General features: G+C 39.5%; 1 protein-coding gene across 1 annotated transcript; it reads right to left on the bottom strand.

Moving 5' to 3' along the window:
• Positions 1 to 5,412: 5,412 nt before the first annotated feature.
• LOC149390608 (uncharacterized) lies at positions 5,413 to 16,587 on the bottom strand. The gene is made up of 16 exons (XM_089619219.1): positions 16,279 to 16,587; positions 15,567 to 15,805; positions 15,388 to 15,478; positions 15,214 to 15,263; positions 14,736 to 14,933; positions 14,578 to 14,647; positions 14,071 to 14,179; positions 11,737 to 11,799; positions 10,678 to 10,809; positions 10,043 to 10,243; positions 9,893 to 9,948; positions 9,730 to 9,823; positions 9,073 to 9,163; positions 8,670 to 8,789; positions 7,630 to 8,037; positions 5,413 to 7,394 (listed from the first exon to the last, which is right to left on the bottom strand). The coding sequence occupies exons 1-16, from the start codon at positions 16,427 to 16,429 to the stop codon at positions 5,805 to 5,807; spliced, it is 3,663 nt and encodes a 1,220-aa protein (XP_089475345.1). The 5' UTR covers positions 16,430 to 16,587; the 3' UTR covers positions 5,413 to 5,804.
• Between the last annotated feature and the right edge of the window lie 3,764 nt (positions 16,588 to 20,351).

Raw genomic sequence — 20,351 nt, forward strand, 5'->3', positions numbered from 1 at the left:
TGTTCAAACACAACTTCAAAAGTCTCATAATCATATCCCATCAACAACTCAAGAACGTAAGCAAGATCAAATTTTCACAATCAAACACTGAGTCTAAACCAAACAAGCACAATTTCTGAATCCCTAAATATGAAATTGATTACAACCCTAGAAATCGAAATTCCATAATTCCACAATAAAATTTTCGGATCTAATGAGAAAAATTTCATGAAACCAAAACCTACAAAACCAAATCATAGAGATTCGCGAATCTGGGATGGAACTCAAAGGGCATACGGTGTCGTCGAGGAGACATCCTCGCCGTTCTCCGCACATATCCTTGCACAACCATGTGTGGGAAACTTCAAGTTTCCCACAATTCCCCCGTACGATGGAAGGAACGACCCGGTCTTCCATATCCAACACTATGAGACCTGGCTCACAATGCAAGGCCAGCCCGATGCCACGCTCTACCAAGCTTTTTGCCTAACACTATCTGGATCCGGATTCGAGTGGTTTAGGAGCTTGAGGCTCGAAAGTATCGATTCACTCAGAGCTCTCAGAGAGGCATTCCTGACTCGATTTGCAACCCTCATGACGCAAAAGAAATCAACGATGTATCTCTGGTCAGTCCATCAAGAAAATGGCGAGTCTTTGAAGCAATACCTCGTCCGCTTCACTGAAGAGTCGAATAAAGTCAATCGATTCGACGACAACGACGTCATTACCGCAATTATTGAAGGATCACGCACTAGCGACTTTCTCAAGTTCATAGTGGGGCATATCCCCGAGAAGCTGCGATTTGTGGATGAATTCAAGAAGTACTCTACCTTCACGCTGCTGAACCTGCAACCCAAATAATCCTCGAGTTAAGGCGCGATAAGTTTTCTGATCCCGCACTTATAAAGGCTGACTTAAGACATGACCAAACAAAATATTGTACATTCCACAAGAATCATGGACACACGACCTCTGACTGCAGACAATTGAAAAATCAAATCGAGAATCTCGTTTAGGAAGGAAAAATGATAGAGTTAGTCCTACAAACGGCCGACGGTAATGAGTCTTTGATAAGCCAACATACCGACATCGACTGTGCGACAGACAACATGGATCGGCAAGAAAATGGGATCCCATGAACGTCGTCAAATAGGCCTTAAAAGATCTTTCTCTTTTATTTATTATGCTTTCAATATTACATGTCGCGAAAAATTATCGATGCGCTTCTCGACATGAAGACTTTGTTATAAACATTCAAACATGAAATGAATAAATCAATAAATTTTATTGTCTCATTAAAAATGGTCTCTAAGTCATCCACGTAGCGTACCTAAGCCGCCCACGAGGTGCACTCTAATCCGTCCACGCGACGCACCTAAGCCGTCTACGTTACACACTTAAGCTGCCCGCAGGGTGCCCTCTAAGCCGTTAACATGACACACCTAAGCCGTCTATGAGGCGCACCTAAGCCGCCCACGAGGCACGCTCTAAGCCGTCTACGCGACGCCCTCTAGCCGTCCACGATGCGTACTCCAAGCCACCCACGAGGCGTTTTCTAAGCCATCTACGCAATGCACCTCAGCGGTCTACACGACACACTATAAACCATCCATACAATGCACCTAAGCCATCTACGCGATGCACCTAATCCGCCCATGGGGCGTACTCTAAGCCGTCCACGCAACGCACTTTAAGCCATCCACATGACACACTTAACCTGCCCACGAGGTGCACTATCCGTCCACGCGACTCACTCTAATTCGTCCATGTGACACAGACAAAGCCGTCCATGTGACGCCCTTAAGACGCCTATGTGGCGCATCGAAGATGCCCATGCGGTGCATCGAAGACACCCACGCGACGCATCAAAGACGCTCACGTCGCACACCAAAAGCCGTCCATGCGACGCATTTAAGCCATCCATGTGACGCACCTAAGACATCCATGCGATGCATCTACGCCATCCATGGGATGCACAGAAAGCCATCAACATGACGCTCCTAAAGCCGTCCAAGAGACGCACTTTGAGCCATCCTCAAGATGCGCTTAAGACACCCATAAGGCGCCCACGCGGCGAACATAGAGGAACCTGCACGGCATACCCAAGGCATCTCTTGCGACGCGCCCTCAAGGCCGCCATCTGCAATATAACCAAAATCCATTCGAGACAAAAGCATGCTGCAAATAGATAGAGGTCAATTTGAGTTTATCTTCTGGACTTTATCCATCAAATAACTCGTGGGGCTAATGTTGTTGGTTTGTGTCGGGCCCCTAGGACGAGATCAATTCCCCAACGGCTCCCCGGACACTTAGAAGGACTGATTCGTGCTGGCCCACGAACCCTTGTCCCTGTTAGACCAGCGATATGCCCACTTAGGGGCTTCGCTTTGGAGGTCCGCCGACCAGCTAATCAGCTATTGGATTGACGAGGCATCTCTTCCATGGGGGCTTGGCCATAGTCCATTGGAACGCGAGATGATCAACCTATTGACCATTGAGGCTTCGGCCCCTCGGCCAATGGCCATCAGGAGGCTTCGGCCTCTCGGCCTTCGGCTGTTTACACCTCGACCATTGAGGGTTAGGCCCATTGGCCAACAACCATAAGAAGGCTTCAGCCTTTCGGTCGTAGGCCATTGACCACTCGGTCGTTAAGGGTTCGGCCATCGGCCATGGGACTACCGGGGGACAAACCCGTCGGCCAAGTCGCGCCTAAGACGGCTGCCGATTTGGGAGAGTTCACATCCCGAGGCCTATAAATGTAGAGCACGACCCGAACCAAGTGTAATCCAATTTTGAGCCATGAAACATTGTCGGAACTCCGTGTAAGCTCGTTTCTCTAAGATTTGACTCTTAAACACTAAAACCCTCTATTTTCCACCTCAATCCTCTTAATGTTGAGCATCGGAGAGGTAAATAGAGGCAATGCCTCTATTTCCCTTTGATAGTTCTTTTTTCCCTCTTACTTTCAAGTGATCTTAGAGGGCTTGAAGGACAATTCTTGGCTAGAGACAGGCTCGGGATATCGAGTTCAAGACGCCCAGGATCAAATGTGATCACTTGGTCCGACCTTGGATCAAACTTTTCGAGTCTCTAAATAGTTTTCCAAAACGAGCGACAACAATCACTGAAATTAGAAGTGATCGGCAAGAAGGTATTATGGCTGACCTCTTATTCGAGTACGTCCCTTCATTCAAAAAATAAAGACCATCACGAATCCTAGCACTGCCAATCATCGTCCCCGAGGCGGATCCTAAAATTCACAATAAGAAGGGAAAAAATGGCTGAGCAATTAAGGGTGGATGTTAACTTACTGATATAAATGAGACTACAAGATAATTTTGGCATATACAAGACATTAGACATGGTAATCTGTGGTGAGAGTTTTATATTAAAGGAATTTTAGTTATCGTTTTGGACAAATGAACACGAGGGTTTATCTCGAGATGACTGTAATTGATTCAAAATATGCTCTATTTGTTCCTTTGTGAAGGGAGATTGTCCATAATTGACTTGTGTCTTTTGAGACGCTTCAACCGTTTGAAGTGCTTTTTAAGGACGGGATGGCTTTCTACCAGATGGTTTCCCACGTATTTTCCAGCAGGTCTCTCGGGTATGCCAGATTTTTTTGCAGAAGTCACACCACGACTTCTTTTTCTCGTCAGCACTCGTCTTAGCCCCTTTGATAAATAGCGCAGATGTGACGGAGCTTGAATATGAGGATGGTTCATTCCTGGACATGATTTTCTGACGGCTTTTCTCAAATCGAATCTCTGAGAATACTTCACAAATGGATGGGAAATGACGAAGGCCGAGGATTTTGCCCCTGACTTCATCTAGGTTGCGCTGAATTCCTGCAGGTAACACGAACGTACAGTCGTTTTCTTTACGTTTCTTATGTCGGAGTAGACCAGCTTGACTCTCTCATACGTCATCATGACATTGATCTAGTTCTTACCATCATGCCACAATCTCGTTGTACTAGTTTGTGAGATTTTCATAATTGGGTCTTCAACTCAAAAATCTATGAAGAGTTTTTAAGATCAAAGTAAGTCTCACAAACAAAGTTCCAAACCTCCTTGGCCATTTTCATAAACATTTGAGGCTTGGTAATTGAGGTAAACCATGGAATTGAGTAGCATGCTATGACGAGGGAGTTCTCTGAACGCCATTGCATGTAACCAGACTCTTCTACCTTCGGCTCCTTGATTTCTCCTGTCAAATATCCTAATTTTTCCCTTACCGTGAATGGCTAATTTTACGGATTGGGACCATTCAAGGTAGTTTCTGCCATTTAAATGATGCATGATAAGTTGCATCGACAAATGAACAGACTTGTTGATCGGATTTTGGTGAAGAAGTTTTGGAGAAGGGTGGAGGTTAGAGGTGGCTATAGAGCTTGAGTCGTCGGCCATATTGAAAGAAAACTAGGGCTTAGAGTATTTTAGCTCTGATATTATGGAGTTTTAGAGAATAGAATGGTTTAATTCTCATTATTAGCCAGAATAGACTAAATATAGTTACACGCTACGTACATCGTATGCTAACAATAGCTACAGAATATTAACCAACCTGCTAATAGTATATGAACTAACTATTGATCTAACTAATAGCTAAATATATGGAAACAACTCTGACTAAGTACGTGATATTACCTAATAATCTTTAGTTTGGTATGACATTTTTGGGTGATAAAACTTTGCATGCAAAAGAACACCCCAAGTTTCATGGTATCTCTTTCTATGTTTTAGTACGGAGACTAGTAATTGTATCATGAGTTTTGGTTCGTTTGTACACGAAATTTACACGTGTTTTAGCGTTGTTTTTCCAATATTTAAAAACGACACTCGTACTTTTTTTTTAATCAGAAACGACACTCCTACTTGCAATAAGAGAACAAAGCCACTTGCCATGTCATCTGTTTATCGTTAGCAATTTGTTCGTCATTTATTAGTTAGTTGAGTAGCCAATAGTCTACATTCAGCTTATATTTAATGTTTAATCAGTGATCAATAATAATCAGTTGAACATTTACAACAAACAAATCTTTTCTCCCTTCTCGGCATTTTAACTGCTATATGCTGACACATCGTCTAACTCGGTAAATAAGTATAGGCGTAGTATTTAAGTAACTACTTGATACTAATCTAATACTACCAAGTCACTTACAAGTATCTACGCATAATATAACAGGTTAATTTCTTTCTACTGAGATTACTATTGATTTGATTCTGCCGCATGACAATTTATATTGATATATTCTTCTCTAAACTTACAATTATCAATATCTTAACTACGAGAATAATTAGACTATCATTATCGAAACTGCATTACCGTAACCGTCTCGAACTAGAATATGAAATCACTTTAATAATCTATCTACGGGTGAGTTTTTTTTTTTGTTTTTAGACTATGGGCGAGTTAATGGTTTCTAACTTTGAACAAAAGAAACTGCCTAAAATCATGATTGAAAAAGAAAAAAAAATCATCACTTGCCATCGCTTTACAAATCTCTCGTGCACACACAGATGCACGAATAATCAAAATGGTAGTCGTTACATGAACCATGAACCATAGAACAAATAGTTAATTCCTAGTAATAAACAAAACCCCATTTTTTTTGGGGGTCAGGTGATTGAGCAAAGAAAGTACGGTTTCTCCATGTACCCAAAAGCTAGCTATTCACATCAAGCTCAAATCAGGCAGTCCTACATTATACTCATTTACAGATTTGTGTATCAATCACTCCCAACTCCTAAAGAGAAAACAACAGTCCTGTGCCTCAAATGCTGTAACTGCTAGTACCCTCTGTGAGGCTTTCCAAAGCACTAGACTCGTCTTTCTTCGGAAGGCGAAAGCCGCGGCCTTTTTGCCGGGTGCTGGCTGGGTGAGTCTGGAGCCACCGAGTTGCTAATTATTACGGGCGCATCGTTGTCCTCTCTCTGAGGTGAGACCTGAACCACTAAGTTGATCTCCAAAATCTGCTCATTGGCACGCAAGTCGATGCTATCATTTTCGGCTGGTTCACGCCTGTTAGAACCAGCCTCTTCCATCTCAACATTGTCGCCCAGATCAGTTATGTTCTGCAGAGCCACAAACTCAACGCCTTCCGTCCTCGCACCATTGCTCGAGTCCGGCCTGTTGTCGGCCGATACATGATCGTGTGAATTCAGAGCCGGCAAGTTACTTTCGGCAGTCTTAACATTGTGATCAGCAATCACTTCGCTCTCTACAAGTGGGTCTAGATCTGCCGGTGCATCCTCAAAAACTTGTGAGTTGTCACCCGAACTTCCATCCACGTTCTCTACTGCTCTCTGTTCAGATGAGTCCGGTCCAACCAAGGCATCCTCAAAAGTCTGTGAATTCTCGCACAAGCCTCTCAAATTGTCTATGGGTCGATGCCCAGGTGAGTCCAGACCTGATGATGCATCCTCAAAAATCTGTATACTGTCAACTTCCACACCGTCCACAGGTTTCTGTTCAGATGACTCTAGACCTACTGAGTCATCCTTTGCGAGAATCTTCTTACGGTCACCCGAGCCAGTCGCGGTGCTCAGTGATTGCTCTCTGTGCAAGTCTGAAACCACAGGGAGCTCCACGACCATTTGTGCATCGTCACCTGAACCTACCCCATTTTCTACCAGTTGTACTCCCAACGAGACTACACCCTCCAAAACCTTGACCTTGCTCCTGGCAGAATCTATTGGACCCACAAAACCATCATCGATATTATGCGGTTGTATTGCCAGTGAGACTAGACTCTCCAAAACCTCGGCCGCATTCCCGCCAGAATCTACTGGACCAACAAAACCATCATTGACATTCAGCGCATTGTCACCTGAACCAATCCTGTTGTCTAGTGGTTGCTGTCCGTGCAAGTTTGAATCCACATTGCCATCATTATCGATCATCTGCACATCATCGGACACATCGATACCCTTTCCAGCCATAACATCATGTTGAGACCCATGACGTTCAAGCAAAGTGGGGAACAAGAATTCATTTTCATTGCCACTCTGTACATTACCACGGTTCTGAAAAGCTTCTGCAGCCGCAGGCGTGTCTGGAGGCTCATGAGAGGGAGAAACATGACCTTCAATGCATTCAATGTGTTCAGCTGATAAGAATCGAGGTTCATCGATTCTCTCTTTTTGGATTAGACTTGAATGTTCTATCACTGTAAAAGCTTCTGTGATAGCTATGTCTGAAGGAGCACCTGAGGCTCCAATTGATGGCTTGCTGGGACCGTCGATGACCCCATGTTCAGTTTGCAAAGAGATGATCGAACCAAAAGCCTCACCTCCAGATTCTTTTGAAGGATAGGGAATGGTACCAGTTTGAGAATTGGGTATTGTCATCTGAAGTTGATGGAATTCGTTTTCTCCAAACATAAACTGTTCGCCAGTTTCTGGGTCCGCCTGTAATGAGTATGTGAACAGCACATCAGAAATTGAAGAATCATTTTTTTTTCTAAGTATATGGAATCTTTTACGATAGCGCTATGTAAGTTAATTGTGTATAATGTGTTCAGAAGCATACCACAAACAAACATTTCGTCAAATTTAGCACATCTAACAGAAATATTCTCAAATACAAGACAAAATTTATGGTGTCCAATCCCCGTAGCAATTAACAAAAAAAAAATGTAGCTACCTCCAATGGTGATATAGGTCCATTGAGACGATAATTGGATGATTTCTGATCAAATGATTCGCATTCCCCCATTATCGAGTCTGCTGGATTGAGTAGGTCCCTCAAAACCAAGCCAGAATCATTAATGCACTGTGAACTCCTCATTGAAGATGCTGATAGCAGTGTAAGCTCTATCCCGTGGCCAACTTCAGAGCTTGATAATTTATTCTGTTGACTACTCGGACCTGGATCAAACCTTGCTGAAAGAAAATGTGAACCAACTCCATTACTGTCAATAATTTGATCGTCGTCACTAGAAGCCGATGAAGAGACTTCTTGAGCGTGGTTTTTTAAGAGTTCAGAAATTAATCTCTGGATCAAAGAACGCTTGAGTGATGCCTCAGTAGGTGGAAACCAGTAGCTATTAAGCTGCAAAACAGATTGTTATCATTAGAAGTCAAAAGTACTACACACTTGTAAGACACGATTCAGTGAAAGAAAGCTTCATGGTAGAAACTCTTAATCTAAAAACAAAGATACAGGGCTTTCTGTCGACAAGATGCCTCTAATGTTTTGAGTTTCTAAATTAATTTAAGTTATGAATGAGATTCAGTCTCAAATCCATGCTTACAGTAAAGCAAGCAAGAATTGAGAACAAAATTTGTAAGGAAATAGAAGCAACATCACACGCTTAAGTCAGATGGAAACAGAAATAAGCACGAGGTACACTGCTTGTCCAGTCCAAGCACAAAAGATATCGACTTATTCTTAGATCTCTCCTATTAACAGCTGAAGAAAAAGTTTTGAGTATGGATCAGAATGATGTACTCCAACAAAGCAAATTCTGGGCTAGCAAGGTAACTGGTAACATAGGTTATTTCCTAGTTTTGTTTTTAGCTTCTGTTCGTTCTAAAACAACAGGGAAATCTAACTATTTAATCAGTCCAGGTTACTATAATGATCATATTTAAATTAGACGCCGTTAAAATTATAATAGATTAATAAATAGGAGACCGAAGAAAAACAAAAAATAGTTAAAATTGTAAGACCGAACCACTTACAAAACTGGATTCTCTCACTATCTTGAATGGGTTAAAAGTATCAGGAACTTCTGCCAGGAATCGCTCCAAATAGTGAAGTAAAAAGAGGCCACAATCAAATGAATTTTCCTGTTGAGGAAGCTGTAGAACAAGTGTAACAAAGCAGAATTATACACATGAAGAAACATCTCGAGAATCACTAAAAAGGAGGATTTTATTGATTTATTATTTCTTAGTAGTAGGCCCCAGCTAGGATTTCACCATGACAAAAACAAGTCTGTCAACAAACAAATAATTCATGATACTACAAGTAAAAACTACAATCACTGATTTTGACAGAAAAATGGTGTCACTAATTTCCCTATTTGTTGAAATGTATATTGATAAATAAAACAGAGCTAGGGTAGACATAAAGGACAAGTACCTCAAGGGCGACAAACCGCAGGTTGTAAAATTTTGACGAGACTTCTTCCGATGTCTCCTTCTTCCTCTCTTTCCACTCTTCCAACAAATAACTAAAAATTAAGATGAAAAAATGAAATCTCAAAAGATCCACAGTATGACAGATTACAAAAAGATTTAACTAGCGTATAAATGTTCGTCGAATGTTAGTAAGATCGTTAAGTATGTTGTTGAGTCACATATGACATAGTGACAATCACCATACAAACTGTTTGCATGGGAACGTACAATCTGTGAACCTGTGTTGCAGATAATAGTTGACTCCCTATCTTAAACCTAGTAATATTTACACATGTACTAAGCCATGAAAACAAATACAGGAGTATGAAAGGAATACAACCTCGTAAATCATTTGCATTCATTAATATAAACATGAGCGGACTACCCAAATCAAGAGCCTTACATTAATAATAGAAGGGTAGTGCTTACGTTCGAACTAAGCCATGAAAAAGAATATATTGGGGTATGAAAGGAATATATTAAAAAAAGAATGAAAGAAACAAGCATCAGTTGAATGAAGTAGCCTGTAAATTTTCATTAATCTAAACGAGCAAACACCCCGATCAAAAGGCAACATAAAAAAAAAAAAAATATATATATATATATATATATCATGTACCTTTGAATAAGATGTTTGAGACCTGAATGATTTCCCTTAATAGAGTCCATGTGCAATATGCATGGCAATTTCAATGACTCGTCTAGGTTTTCATCTGAAACATTACATAATGTGAGGACATAGTGGCAGAAATTAAGAACTTCAAAATTAGACTGAAGTTCACCTGCAAATGTAGCTGCTTCACCAGGATGGCATATGACTATAAGACTCCAGTGTAGACTTCGAACACATTCATTTATTTGAAAAAATTGATCAGCACCTCAACATTCGCAATTAGTAAACAAGCATATGCACTTTTTTTTTTTAATCTTACCTGAAGTTTACAGGAATAAAGATGAATTCTTTTTCAAATAAATCAACTTTCCTTGTCCATTTGCGAACTCGTTGAAAAGCAGCAGCGCCATCAGAGGCTTGAGAAGGATCTTTATCCATGTCCGCCAATTTCCGAAAGAAAAAGCTATTGAAGAAATGGAATTTATGCCTTTCCTCGGGTCCAATCTGACTCTTCAGATACCTGCAAATTAATCGGATTAGGAGGAGCATCTCTTCATAAAAACAACTCCAAATGGAAGAAAAAAAATCAGAACTGACCCGAATTTTCACTTGCAGAAAGTGGGACCTAATTTTTGGTTCAGTTCAGTTGGTTGGTTTAAACTATTTTTCATTTTTTTTTGTACTCACATCTTGTCCTGTTGTATTGTAGTAACTATTTCTATTAAATAGAAAGAATTGCACCTAAAACCTATTTGGTGTGGGTGAATGCGCTGTTACAAACACAAAAATAATATGGACAAGAAGAACGGAAATATTGAGGTGTAAAATGAAAATATTATCTTAAGCATCGAAAACGAAAAGCAATATTGCATAGAAAAGGGAAAATATGATTTAGCAAAAGAAAATAATATTTCCATGATAGAAAACAAAAAAAATATACACATGTCAACGCACTTGATGTAGAAGTCAATAATTGTATCATTGATGAATGTTTCCGGTTGTAACAGATCAACATCTCTCTTGCTAATGGAAACTGCATCTGCCTCCCCTTTTGGATAGACAACATCTTCAAAAGACTCTTCGAAACTGTTACACAGATTCATATTAACTTAATACCACATTATTAAAAGGAACTCAATTAAATAGAAAAGAAATCTATGAGAAAAGCCAAAGAAAAATACAAACTAAGACACACTAGACCAAACTAAATAAATCTTAACATACTTGAATGAAACCACACCTTAAAGCTTTTTCCTCGACAACAATATCGAAACTGCATTATAGACTCTCCATAACTCATATTATAACTAGAAATCTATATGTTTCTCTTAAAAAAATATAATTTAGTAATTTCAATATAGCAAGTAGTATCAATCAGCATGATTTACAATGACCATGTCCATTAGTAACCAACGAAGTAGGACAATAAACTAATAAACTTCGAAATTTGTTGAAAAAACGATGAAGAAAACAAGAAAAGAAGGTATTCGAGTGACCTCAAATGCAAAAATGCAAAAAGAGTATGGATTAAAATGCTAAATACAATGACTAATGTTCTGGAGAGACGCAAAGTTTAATCGTTATGAGCATAAAAGAACAAGGTTTGGAAGTAATGGGGCGTCATGAAATAAGATTCTTTAACCAATTGTCCTGCAAAGAATCCATCACATCATATGATTAAACCAGGTCAAACCAAAATTCAATTATTCCAACCTTTTAATGATGATAATAATAATAATTATGCATGAATGCTGCTTCACTGTATCCCTCTACTGAAATTTTTCTGGTCTCACCAACTGAAACATACATGAGTGTTTACTAAAATAAACAAAAAAACATACAGGATTTTAGATGAAAACAGCTTAATAAGAGAGTTGAACATACATAACAGAAAAGTATCAACAAGTTCTACAAAGACAACAGATAAGAAAGCTTGTTGGAGCATAAGCACAAACATAATGCGAAAAGTTATGAAATTCTTCAATGAAGGTATAAATGATTAGTCCCACTCACACTGGAAAATACTGTGTCATTCCAGGTGTATTATCGCCATCTGTTCCCACACCCATGTCAGCGCTGAAAAATATAATCAAGAAACCCATTTAAGTGAACAGAAAGAAAATATAAGAATAAATGACATATTTTTCCCCTAAACTACAGTCATTGTAGCAACTTGCCCCTCGTAATATAAAAACTCTATCTTTGCCCCTCAATATCATGGTTTGTATCATTACAGTCTTTCCGCTAACAGTTTCTCATTTGCCGTTAGTTAAATGATCAGGCGTGTGTCACATGATACTTAAATGAAGGGTTGTTTCGTAAATTCAACATGTTAATTGATTCTTATTAAAAATTAAAAAAATAAATAATGAAATTTAACTCTCCATTCAATCTCTCTCTCTCTCTCTCTCGTCTGAAATTTTCTCTTCACCAATTTCTCAGCAACCAAACAAACCCCGCCAAGAATGTGAAGAAAATCACAGGATAATGATGTGGGTTGGGATGAGGAGATCACAGGAGGTCTCAATCTGGGTATCACTCGAGGTCTCAGAGGTGTTCGATGAAATGTTGTAGAGAAATGGGTGAAATGTTTGCGTTAGATTTGTTAGGAACATCTTTTCATCACCATTGGAGCTGGAGATCAGGTTAGCGAGTCACGGCGGCAGAGGTAGAGTCGAGACCGGAATGGCCAAAGCTTGGACTCGACAAAGATTTGAAGAAAAATGAGGGAAATTATTAAACTGTGATTCGGGATTTGCCCTCTTATTCGATTTAAAATTTGGGTTTGATAGAAAATTGGGGATTTGGCCATGAACACGCAAGGGGGCTGGGTCAGGAGCCTCGAGAGTCCATCGTCGGAGCATATTTCCTTCACCATTGGAGCTGGAAATCAGGTAAGCGAGTCGCGGCAGCGGAGATAGAGTCGAGTCCAGAAGTGGCCGGAGCTTGGATTTCATGAAGATGGAGTTCGCCGCAGTGACAGAGCGCTAGAATGGGAGGAGTGGAGTTTCGTCGCGGCAGTGCTTGAAATGACGAGCTCACCCAGAGAGTCGAGGAGCTTTCTACTGCTGCTCTTTGAATTTCGCTTCCATTGTTTGTTTTCAAGTTATAAACAAGGGCTGCCCTTTCCTTGCTTGCTGGGTTTGTGTTCTTGACTGTATGTATTGATGTGGTCTCTTCTTAGGCCCCAGACTTGTTTTAGTTCAATAAAAAAAGGATTGTCTTTTATAAATTATCCTGTTTCTTTCTACGACGCTGTATGGAAAGCTGCTGCCCCTAGTAAGGTACAGTTTTTTGCATGGCTGGTGGCTATCAAAAGAGTCAACACTGCGGACCGCATTAAAAAATTGAATCCTCATCTGTCCCTGTCACCGAGTTTCTGCCCTCTTTGTCGAAGTACAAACGAAGACGCCGATCACCTCTTCCTCCGGTGTGTCGTGGCCACCGATCTATGGCGGTGGTTTTTCTCGAAGCTGGGACTCGCTTTCAACCCTACCTCCGTAGAGGCGCTGCTGAACACATACGAGTCCCCCTGTTTCAGTTCGAAAAGGGCAGCAGCCGCCAAGACTGGGGTGCTGGCTGGTCTGTGGGGCATTTGGAACACTCGGAACAAGGTTATCTTCAAGGACGAGAGTTGGAATTTACAAAGTTTGATCGACAGTTTGAATCACTGTTTAGCCCTGTGGCTTTTTTCTTCTTGTTCTGAGTTTAAATCTTTTTCTTTGGCTGATTTGGCTAGGGATTGGCCTAGCGCTTTGTAGTTGCCTGTTTTCGGGGTTATGTTTTTCGCTTTGTTTTTTTTAACTTCCTTGTACTGTTTTTCGGCTAAGCCGTGTTGAATGAATAAAGTCCCGATGTTTCTTTAAAAAAAAAATTATCAATTTATCATTTTTAGCTTCTTTGGTGATATGTAGTACATGATTAGTGGAAGAAATGTGTTGCTTGTACGTTTATCCAAACAGAGTTTCAATGGAGAGAGAGAGAGAGAGAGAGAGAGAGAGAGAGAGAGTGAAAATGTCATTACGAGAGGCAAGTTGCGACAAGGACTGTAGTTCAGGGGGCAAATATGTCATTTATTCTACTGATATAGAGATTGCTAGATATACATAATGCCTATTCGGCAAACTCATATGGTTAAATGAACACAAGCTCTTAATCCAGCATCACAGTGTATGCAAATTTACTACTTCCTTGACATTTGCATTCAATTTAATATAGAACTTCATATAACGTGATTAAAAATGGTTTCATTTAAAACAAAGTAATTTCAGAGTGGAATAATAACATGTATAAATCATAGCTTTCAAATAGACGCTAACCAAAAGAAAAGCAAGTTAAGCATCTTACTCGTCGGCACCAACCCATACAGTATTGTATCTCTGATTTAAGGATGTTATTTCTTCTTGTATTCTGTGCCAATTCGGTTCAACAACGAAAATCTTCACGTCATCAATACCTGAGATAAGTTTTACCTTCGTTACAAAACAAAACAGTGTGTGCCAAGTTTAAGCGGAAGTTTGGAGCTTAAGACCCATTAAAATTCCTATTTCAGAATATTGCCTCCATACAAAGGATCAACTACTTTCCATAGTATTCTTTAATGTACATTAAAAGCTTGTTTTCAATTTTGGTTTCGTACTTTACTTATTTTTCTCTGACCAATCTCTAATGAGATTGGCCAAGCACTTTATAGCCTTGTACTTTGCTTTGGCCTTTCCAATGCTTTCTTTTTCCTCTTTTCTATTTAATTTCAGTTTCAATTAGAAAAGAAACACAAGAAACTCGGAAGTCGATATTTTGATAAAATTCACCAGTTGAAGTAAAAATCGAACAAGCAAGTTATTGTACACTTACCTGCAGTTTGATGCGCATTTTTATATGTTTCCTTCGATAGGACTCCTAACTTTATCATCACAGTTTCAACCTGAATAATTACAGGGTCAAAACTTTTTATTCTTCGGGATGTTAAAAAAAAAAGGAAAAAGTTTGTTCACAGATCTTTCTAAGCTAACCCTTTGAAATATCTGAGACGTGATAGTGACCACATCATCACATCCCCATTCAAAGTCAAAGGCTTCATGATTCTCATACTCATTTGATCGTAGTATCTTGATGCAACTATCGGAAAAAATCACACGAGGCTCTGTATAATAATTATCCCGGTATATAACATAATCAGGATAAAGAACAACAGTCATAGGCATGTCATCCTGCAAATTTGGGAAAATGAATAGAAGTCACAGATCAAAATAGCTACTTCATGAAGATGAACGCTAGATGTTGAATATACTATAAATCGGTTAACAGGGACACTCTCCAGACACGATAAATTTCATTTTGAAAGTATTAGGTTATTGAAAATACTAGAGGGTCTTACTCAGGTTGGAGAGGCCTATAAGTTGTAAAAGTCAAAACAAAAAATCGTCAAAACAGTTAAATTTTTCTCGTGATATTTTCAACTTGTTGAATTCGATAGAGTAAAACAGTTACCGTTTCCATATCCCCGGAGCAATGATCCAGTGCGCTACCATTCAACAAATCTAAAATATCAAAACAGTGATAACCAATCACCAACAGATAGACATAGAAAGATTAATGGGGAAAAAAAAAAGTAGTCTAAAAGTATCGATTCATGACCAATACGTTAAGTTTAGTTTAGGTTACCATTATCCTCTGCCGTTTCAGAGGCAGGACTTGATGAATAACTCCTAGTCACACTTTCATCAATATCTGATGTCACATCAATAGGTTCACACTGCACAGATTAAATATCATTAAATTCAGAGCACAGCACATCAGCGACTAAATCAGTCATGCGTGTCGGTAAAGACAAGAGAAATTACTTCAGATGAAGAGTCTAAGGGATCAGAGTTCAACTTGAATTGGTCAGAAGCTATAAGATTCTCAGTAACATTTTTTCTTGCTTCATCCTCACTGTACTTAAAATCAGAATGTTCTTGATGACCTGAGGGTCTTTCTTCGCAAAAATCATTCGTAGACACAGTCTTATTTTCAGCTTTGCCCAAGGACGCGTGCAAAGTAGTATTACCACAACTGGGGTTGCAATCAGCTGCATCGACATCTACAAAAGGGACATTTGAAATTTCAGATTTCGGAACCGCAGTGCTCAAGGAAACGACAATCAGAATATCACAAATAACATGAAGATGGTTCAGTCTAACATCGCCAATACTAAGCAAACATTTTCATGTGCAAAAAATCTAAATCGAAGAAGAGAAGAAAAACAAATAATCAATAAGATTCGCATGAACATGATCATAACTAAACCCACGTGAAAGCACATCATATATGACTAAGTTTCCAACTCTAAAAGACACGCAGCTAATTTAGCAACATGTAAAAGACGATATGTTTAAATAACAAAGACCCAACAAAATTGGTTTGGTTGTATTATTTTCCTCTGGGTGAAAAACAAAATGGGGAGCTACATCCAAGTGATCAGTGTTTCCAACAGGATAAATAACCAAGATCCTCGGTTCTAACGTCAAGTTAGTCGAAACGCAACAAATCGCATCTGTGACTTAGAAAACGCACCACATTCAGGCGAATTGCGATTCGGAAGCGCGTGATCCTCGAGGCTAGGGCTTCGGAGCTTACCGGAATATTTTCCGGCGAGAAAGTCGTGCACCCCGTCGTCCTCGTCGAAATCGAAGACATCTACACCTCGGCGTGGAGAGCTTTTCATAGCTGTCGCGGCAAATCAAGCATTAAACTATGTTTTGAAAGTCGTGGAAAGTCGACGAGAACAACCGGAGAAGAAGAAGAAGAGAAATTTGGTGTGAACAAACGAGCCCTAAATTATACTGTAACGAGTCAAAATACAGTTCACGGAGCAAACAAAAATGAAAAAAAAAATGTTTATAATAAAATATAAGAGTTTCTTTTCTGTTTGAATAAATTGATGTTTACCCAGGGGTTGGGAAAAATATCAAATACTTCGAAGTATTTAAACGAAATGTTACGAATACAATTTTACCTTGTATTTTCCCCCAAGAAGTTATAAAGTGAACCATAGACATTATTTTATCTAAATATCAAAATCACCCATTGCATTTGCAATGTTCCTCGTTCATTTCTGTTGACTTTTGATCTTACTATTTCTTAGAAATTTCAAATTGTTACGAAAATCAAAGATTTTTTTTTTTTTTGAAGAGTAAGGGGGCCTCAACAGAGCCTCACCGTCCCGGGATCAAAACGACGAAAGATGGAGAGAGCCCCGAAACATCAATAAAAAAAAAATCGGCATCGACCATCGCTGAATTCTTCAAAACATCAATAAAAAACTCGGCATCCACTGTCATTGAATTCCGCACAAGGGACAGAACATCCCTTACCAAGCTTGGAGCTTGTGCCCCACAAGCTTGGTTTTGAGTTTAAAAGATCCCCCCACCACAAGCTTGGTTTTGAGCATAAAAGGTCCCCCCACCCGATCCAATCTCGGTCGAATTCCACACGGTCCTCACAATCTCTTGACAATCCTCCTTGTCCGCAAATCGAAAAGGCATCTTCCCTCTTATCTCGAGAAGATAGCAATCTAAAACAAGAGGAGAGTGATCAGAGTCTAACCTCGGAAGAATCTTGACACCGACCTTAGCAAACTTGCAAATCCACTTAGCTAGCAATCGCCCGGTCCAAACGCTCTTGAATCCTCGTTTCAGGGGGGAGTTACCATGAGCCCAAGTAAAATTTCCCTCTTGAACTCCTAGGTCCACACCCTAGATTGACCATGAAGTTACGAAGAATGATGCACCGATTCCACGACACCGATTCTCCACCCAACTTGTCTTCAACGAAGGCAATTTGACACAAATCCTCAACTAGGATCCACGACCTTCATATTCTCAACGTGATCTCAAGCATAGCATCCCAAAAAAAAAAACTTGATGCTGCCGATGGTAAAGAGGCCCATAAGCCCCTAGCAAATCGCAATCATCTTCACGCGAGTATTCACGAATTATGGCCCAGATTATATTTTTGGAAATTTTCCATATATCTAATTGAACCCCTCGTCCACCAAAGATACATGTCTATCACCGAATCGACCGCGAGGCACGACACTACTCCCCAAAAACCACACGTCTCTCTACATCTATCCATCTTGTAACCACTCATCTTAGTTTCCATAAGTAAAAAAACGTATCCGGATTCCTCTCCCTCACGAGCCCCTTGAGGGCCCCCCACACCGAGTCTACATTGAGACCTCCGCAATTCCAAGAGATGACTAACATTGGTGGGGTGGGGGCTTGAAATGACCCGCCTCATCGGTCTCAAAGCTTGAAGCAATTTGTACATCCAACAATGTATCGTCGATCTTCTTGGTGTTCTCATTCCAATTCTCTTATGTTGTGGCACCTTCATGTTGGAATAGATCTAGGGTTAAGAAAAGTTTTATCGCTTTTAGCAAGCGGCGGGATATAAAAATTTCTTTAAAACACGTAAAACGTTTCTAGACAAAGCTCATGAACATATAATTTTAAATTTTAAAACTACATTTAGTTTTTACTCGGTACCAACCTCGAATGGAGCTTGAATGTTGAGAAGCTTCGGAAGGTTGAAACATTTGTCTCCCCAAGCAGCTCGCCTCTCCCACCAGTCTTCTTGAACCTGTGAGCAACCACGGAAGTTTCTACCACTAGAGTCTTAAGAGAATGGTTGGATTTAGTGTGTGAGCACTTTTAAATACGATGACTCAAGAACAAGTCTTCGAGCCAAAGAGCTCAAACAAATGCTAGGTCTAATGAAGACCTATGTGCCAAAACAAAGAACAAGAAGGGATTCTAGAGAGAGAGAGGGGGCGGCCAACAACTAGAGAGAGAAGCTCTCAATCTCAAAATTGTGTGTTGTGGATTGTGAATGAGGTGGGGTATTTATAGGAGGAGGATTACCTTCAAAAGGTAGTTTCCTCTTTTCTATAGAATATCACATATTCATGAGCAAATCTTATTTCCTCTTTTCTACCCTCTTTGGACGTCCAACATGCCTTCTAGAAGGCCTTGGATTTGTTTCCTCATTTGTTATTCTCTCCCTTGGTCGCCCATATTGTTTCCTCTTATAGGAAAATTGTTTCCTCTTTTTCTTTTGGCAAGTATCTTCATACATTAATGCACAAAATAAACTCTCTTTCTCTAGCTATGCTGGACGGTTTTGGCTTCTAGAAGGACCTTCTAGATGTTTCTTCATTTGTTCATGACAACATAAGAAAAGCCCATTAAGAATTTTCAAGTAAAATTCCTTGAAATGAAATTCAATCCTCAATGCCCAATATTCTCAACATTATGTGACATCTTTCATTTGTCATCATATGACAATGTCAAAAAACTTATTTATTGACATTCATACCGTCCTATGTCCAAAAGGACCAAATTACCCTTTAGACAATTTTCGTAAAACTTGTCTAATTCTTGTTTTGACTTAGCTTCTAGTTTAACTGATCCTACTCTAATGACTTGTGGTAGTGACCTCATGGATCCAAATGAACAAAGCTTGAGCTAGCATACTTTGACTCAAACGTTAACAAACCTTTTCCAAGTTCTAGCTTAATGTCAACTGACTCCACTAAAGAATTGACACTGAAAAACACTCAGTTCAAATGAATATATTTTCTACTCAAGAATTCTACTTAATTGTAATGAGTGGATCCATTGAATATTATCTATGTTTACCCTTCATGAATATCATCAACTAGATGAGATTTACAAAATTACCATTTTACCCTTCTAGCTGTTATTTCCTCAACTCTTTTGTCGCTTGTGAATAAGTTAGAAGAAATGTATTGACGAGGAGCTAACTAGTCACATTGATTCATCCAAAAGAGTCATGACTCAATTTGGACACTGGCCAATTCATTTATTCACATTCCAATGAACAAAGCATGGGTGATATACATTGCATTTCAGCAATCTTGTACATGAATTCCATATCTATGAGATCTTCACAAAGTTACTCATGACATCTTCATAACTTAGTACTTCACCAATAGGTCTTGTCTATATCACATAGTGAATCTAGAACTCTGACTTTCTCAAATGAGAATACGTAAGCTATGAAATGACATGTCTCATTTCAGGATTGAGGTAAGCACGATGCAATTCATACATAGTGACTTCGAGATATAAGAGGTTAAATGGTTTGTTCTTATTATGTATCTAGAAGTGCACTGGTCAATTCAGTACCTTCAGAAGATACCTAGAAGAACTATAGTGTCTCCAACTCTCAATGTCCCATAACCAGACATCATAGATTCTCCTAACAATCATACTGGGATCAATAGCCCTTTGACCCTTAGATTGCGAATATACTGTTTTAAGCAAACCATGAAGAGTTTGTTCATGCAAATCTATATTTGACTCTTCATTTGTTGTTAGGTTTGTTTAAGGACTAAAGACTATAGTTTATCATAAAGCTTCAAACAGATAAGGAAAAATAAATGAACTTTCAACTTTTATTAATAATTCAGCAGTTACAAGCAAGAATCTTCGTGAGACTTCATTACATCAAATGTACATAAATAAAGACTACTACTCTTCTTGTAGGCACTATTGACAACACTTCATTCTCTGCCTTTTCTCATTAATCACTGTGAACCTGCCTTCGGAGAATGTCAATTG

This window comes from Urtica dioica, chromosome 7 (assembly GCF_054948205.1).
Source record: "Urtica dioica subsp. dioica isolate 48M chromosome 7, U.dioica_male_clone48M_v1_H2, whole genome shotgun sequence".
Lineage (NCBI taxonomy): Eukaryota > Viridiplantae > Streptophyta > Magnoliopsida > Rosales > Urticaceae > Urtica > Urtica dioica.

Excerpts from the sequence above, each read along its gene's own strand:
- LOC149390608 (XM_089619219.1), bottom strand. The coding sequence starts at position 16,429 with ATGAAAAGCTCTCCACGCCGAGGTGTAGATGTCTTCGATTTCGACGAG. Across the intron at positions 15,806-16,278 it reads TCGCAATTCGCCTGAATGTG|ATGTCGATGCAGCTGATTGC; the intron begins GTGCGTTTTCTA and ends TCCCTTTTGTAG. Across the intron at positions 8,790-9,072 it reads TGCGGTTTGTCGCCCTTGAG|CTTCCTCAACAGGAAAATTC; the intron begins GTACTTGTCCTT and ends CTTGTTCTACAG.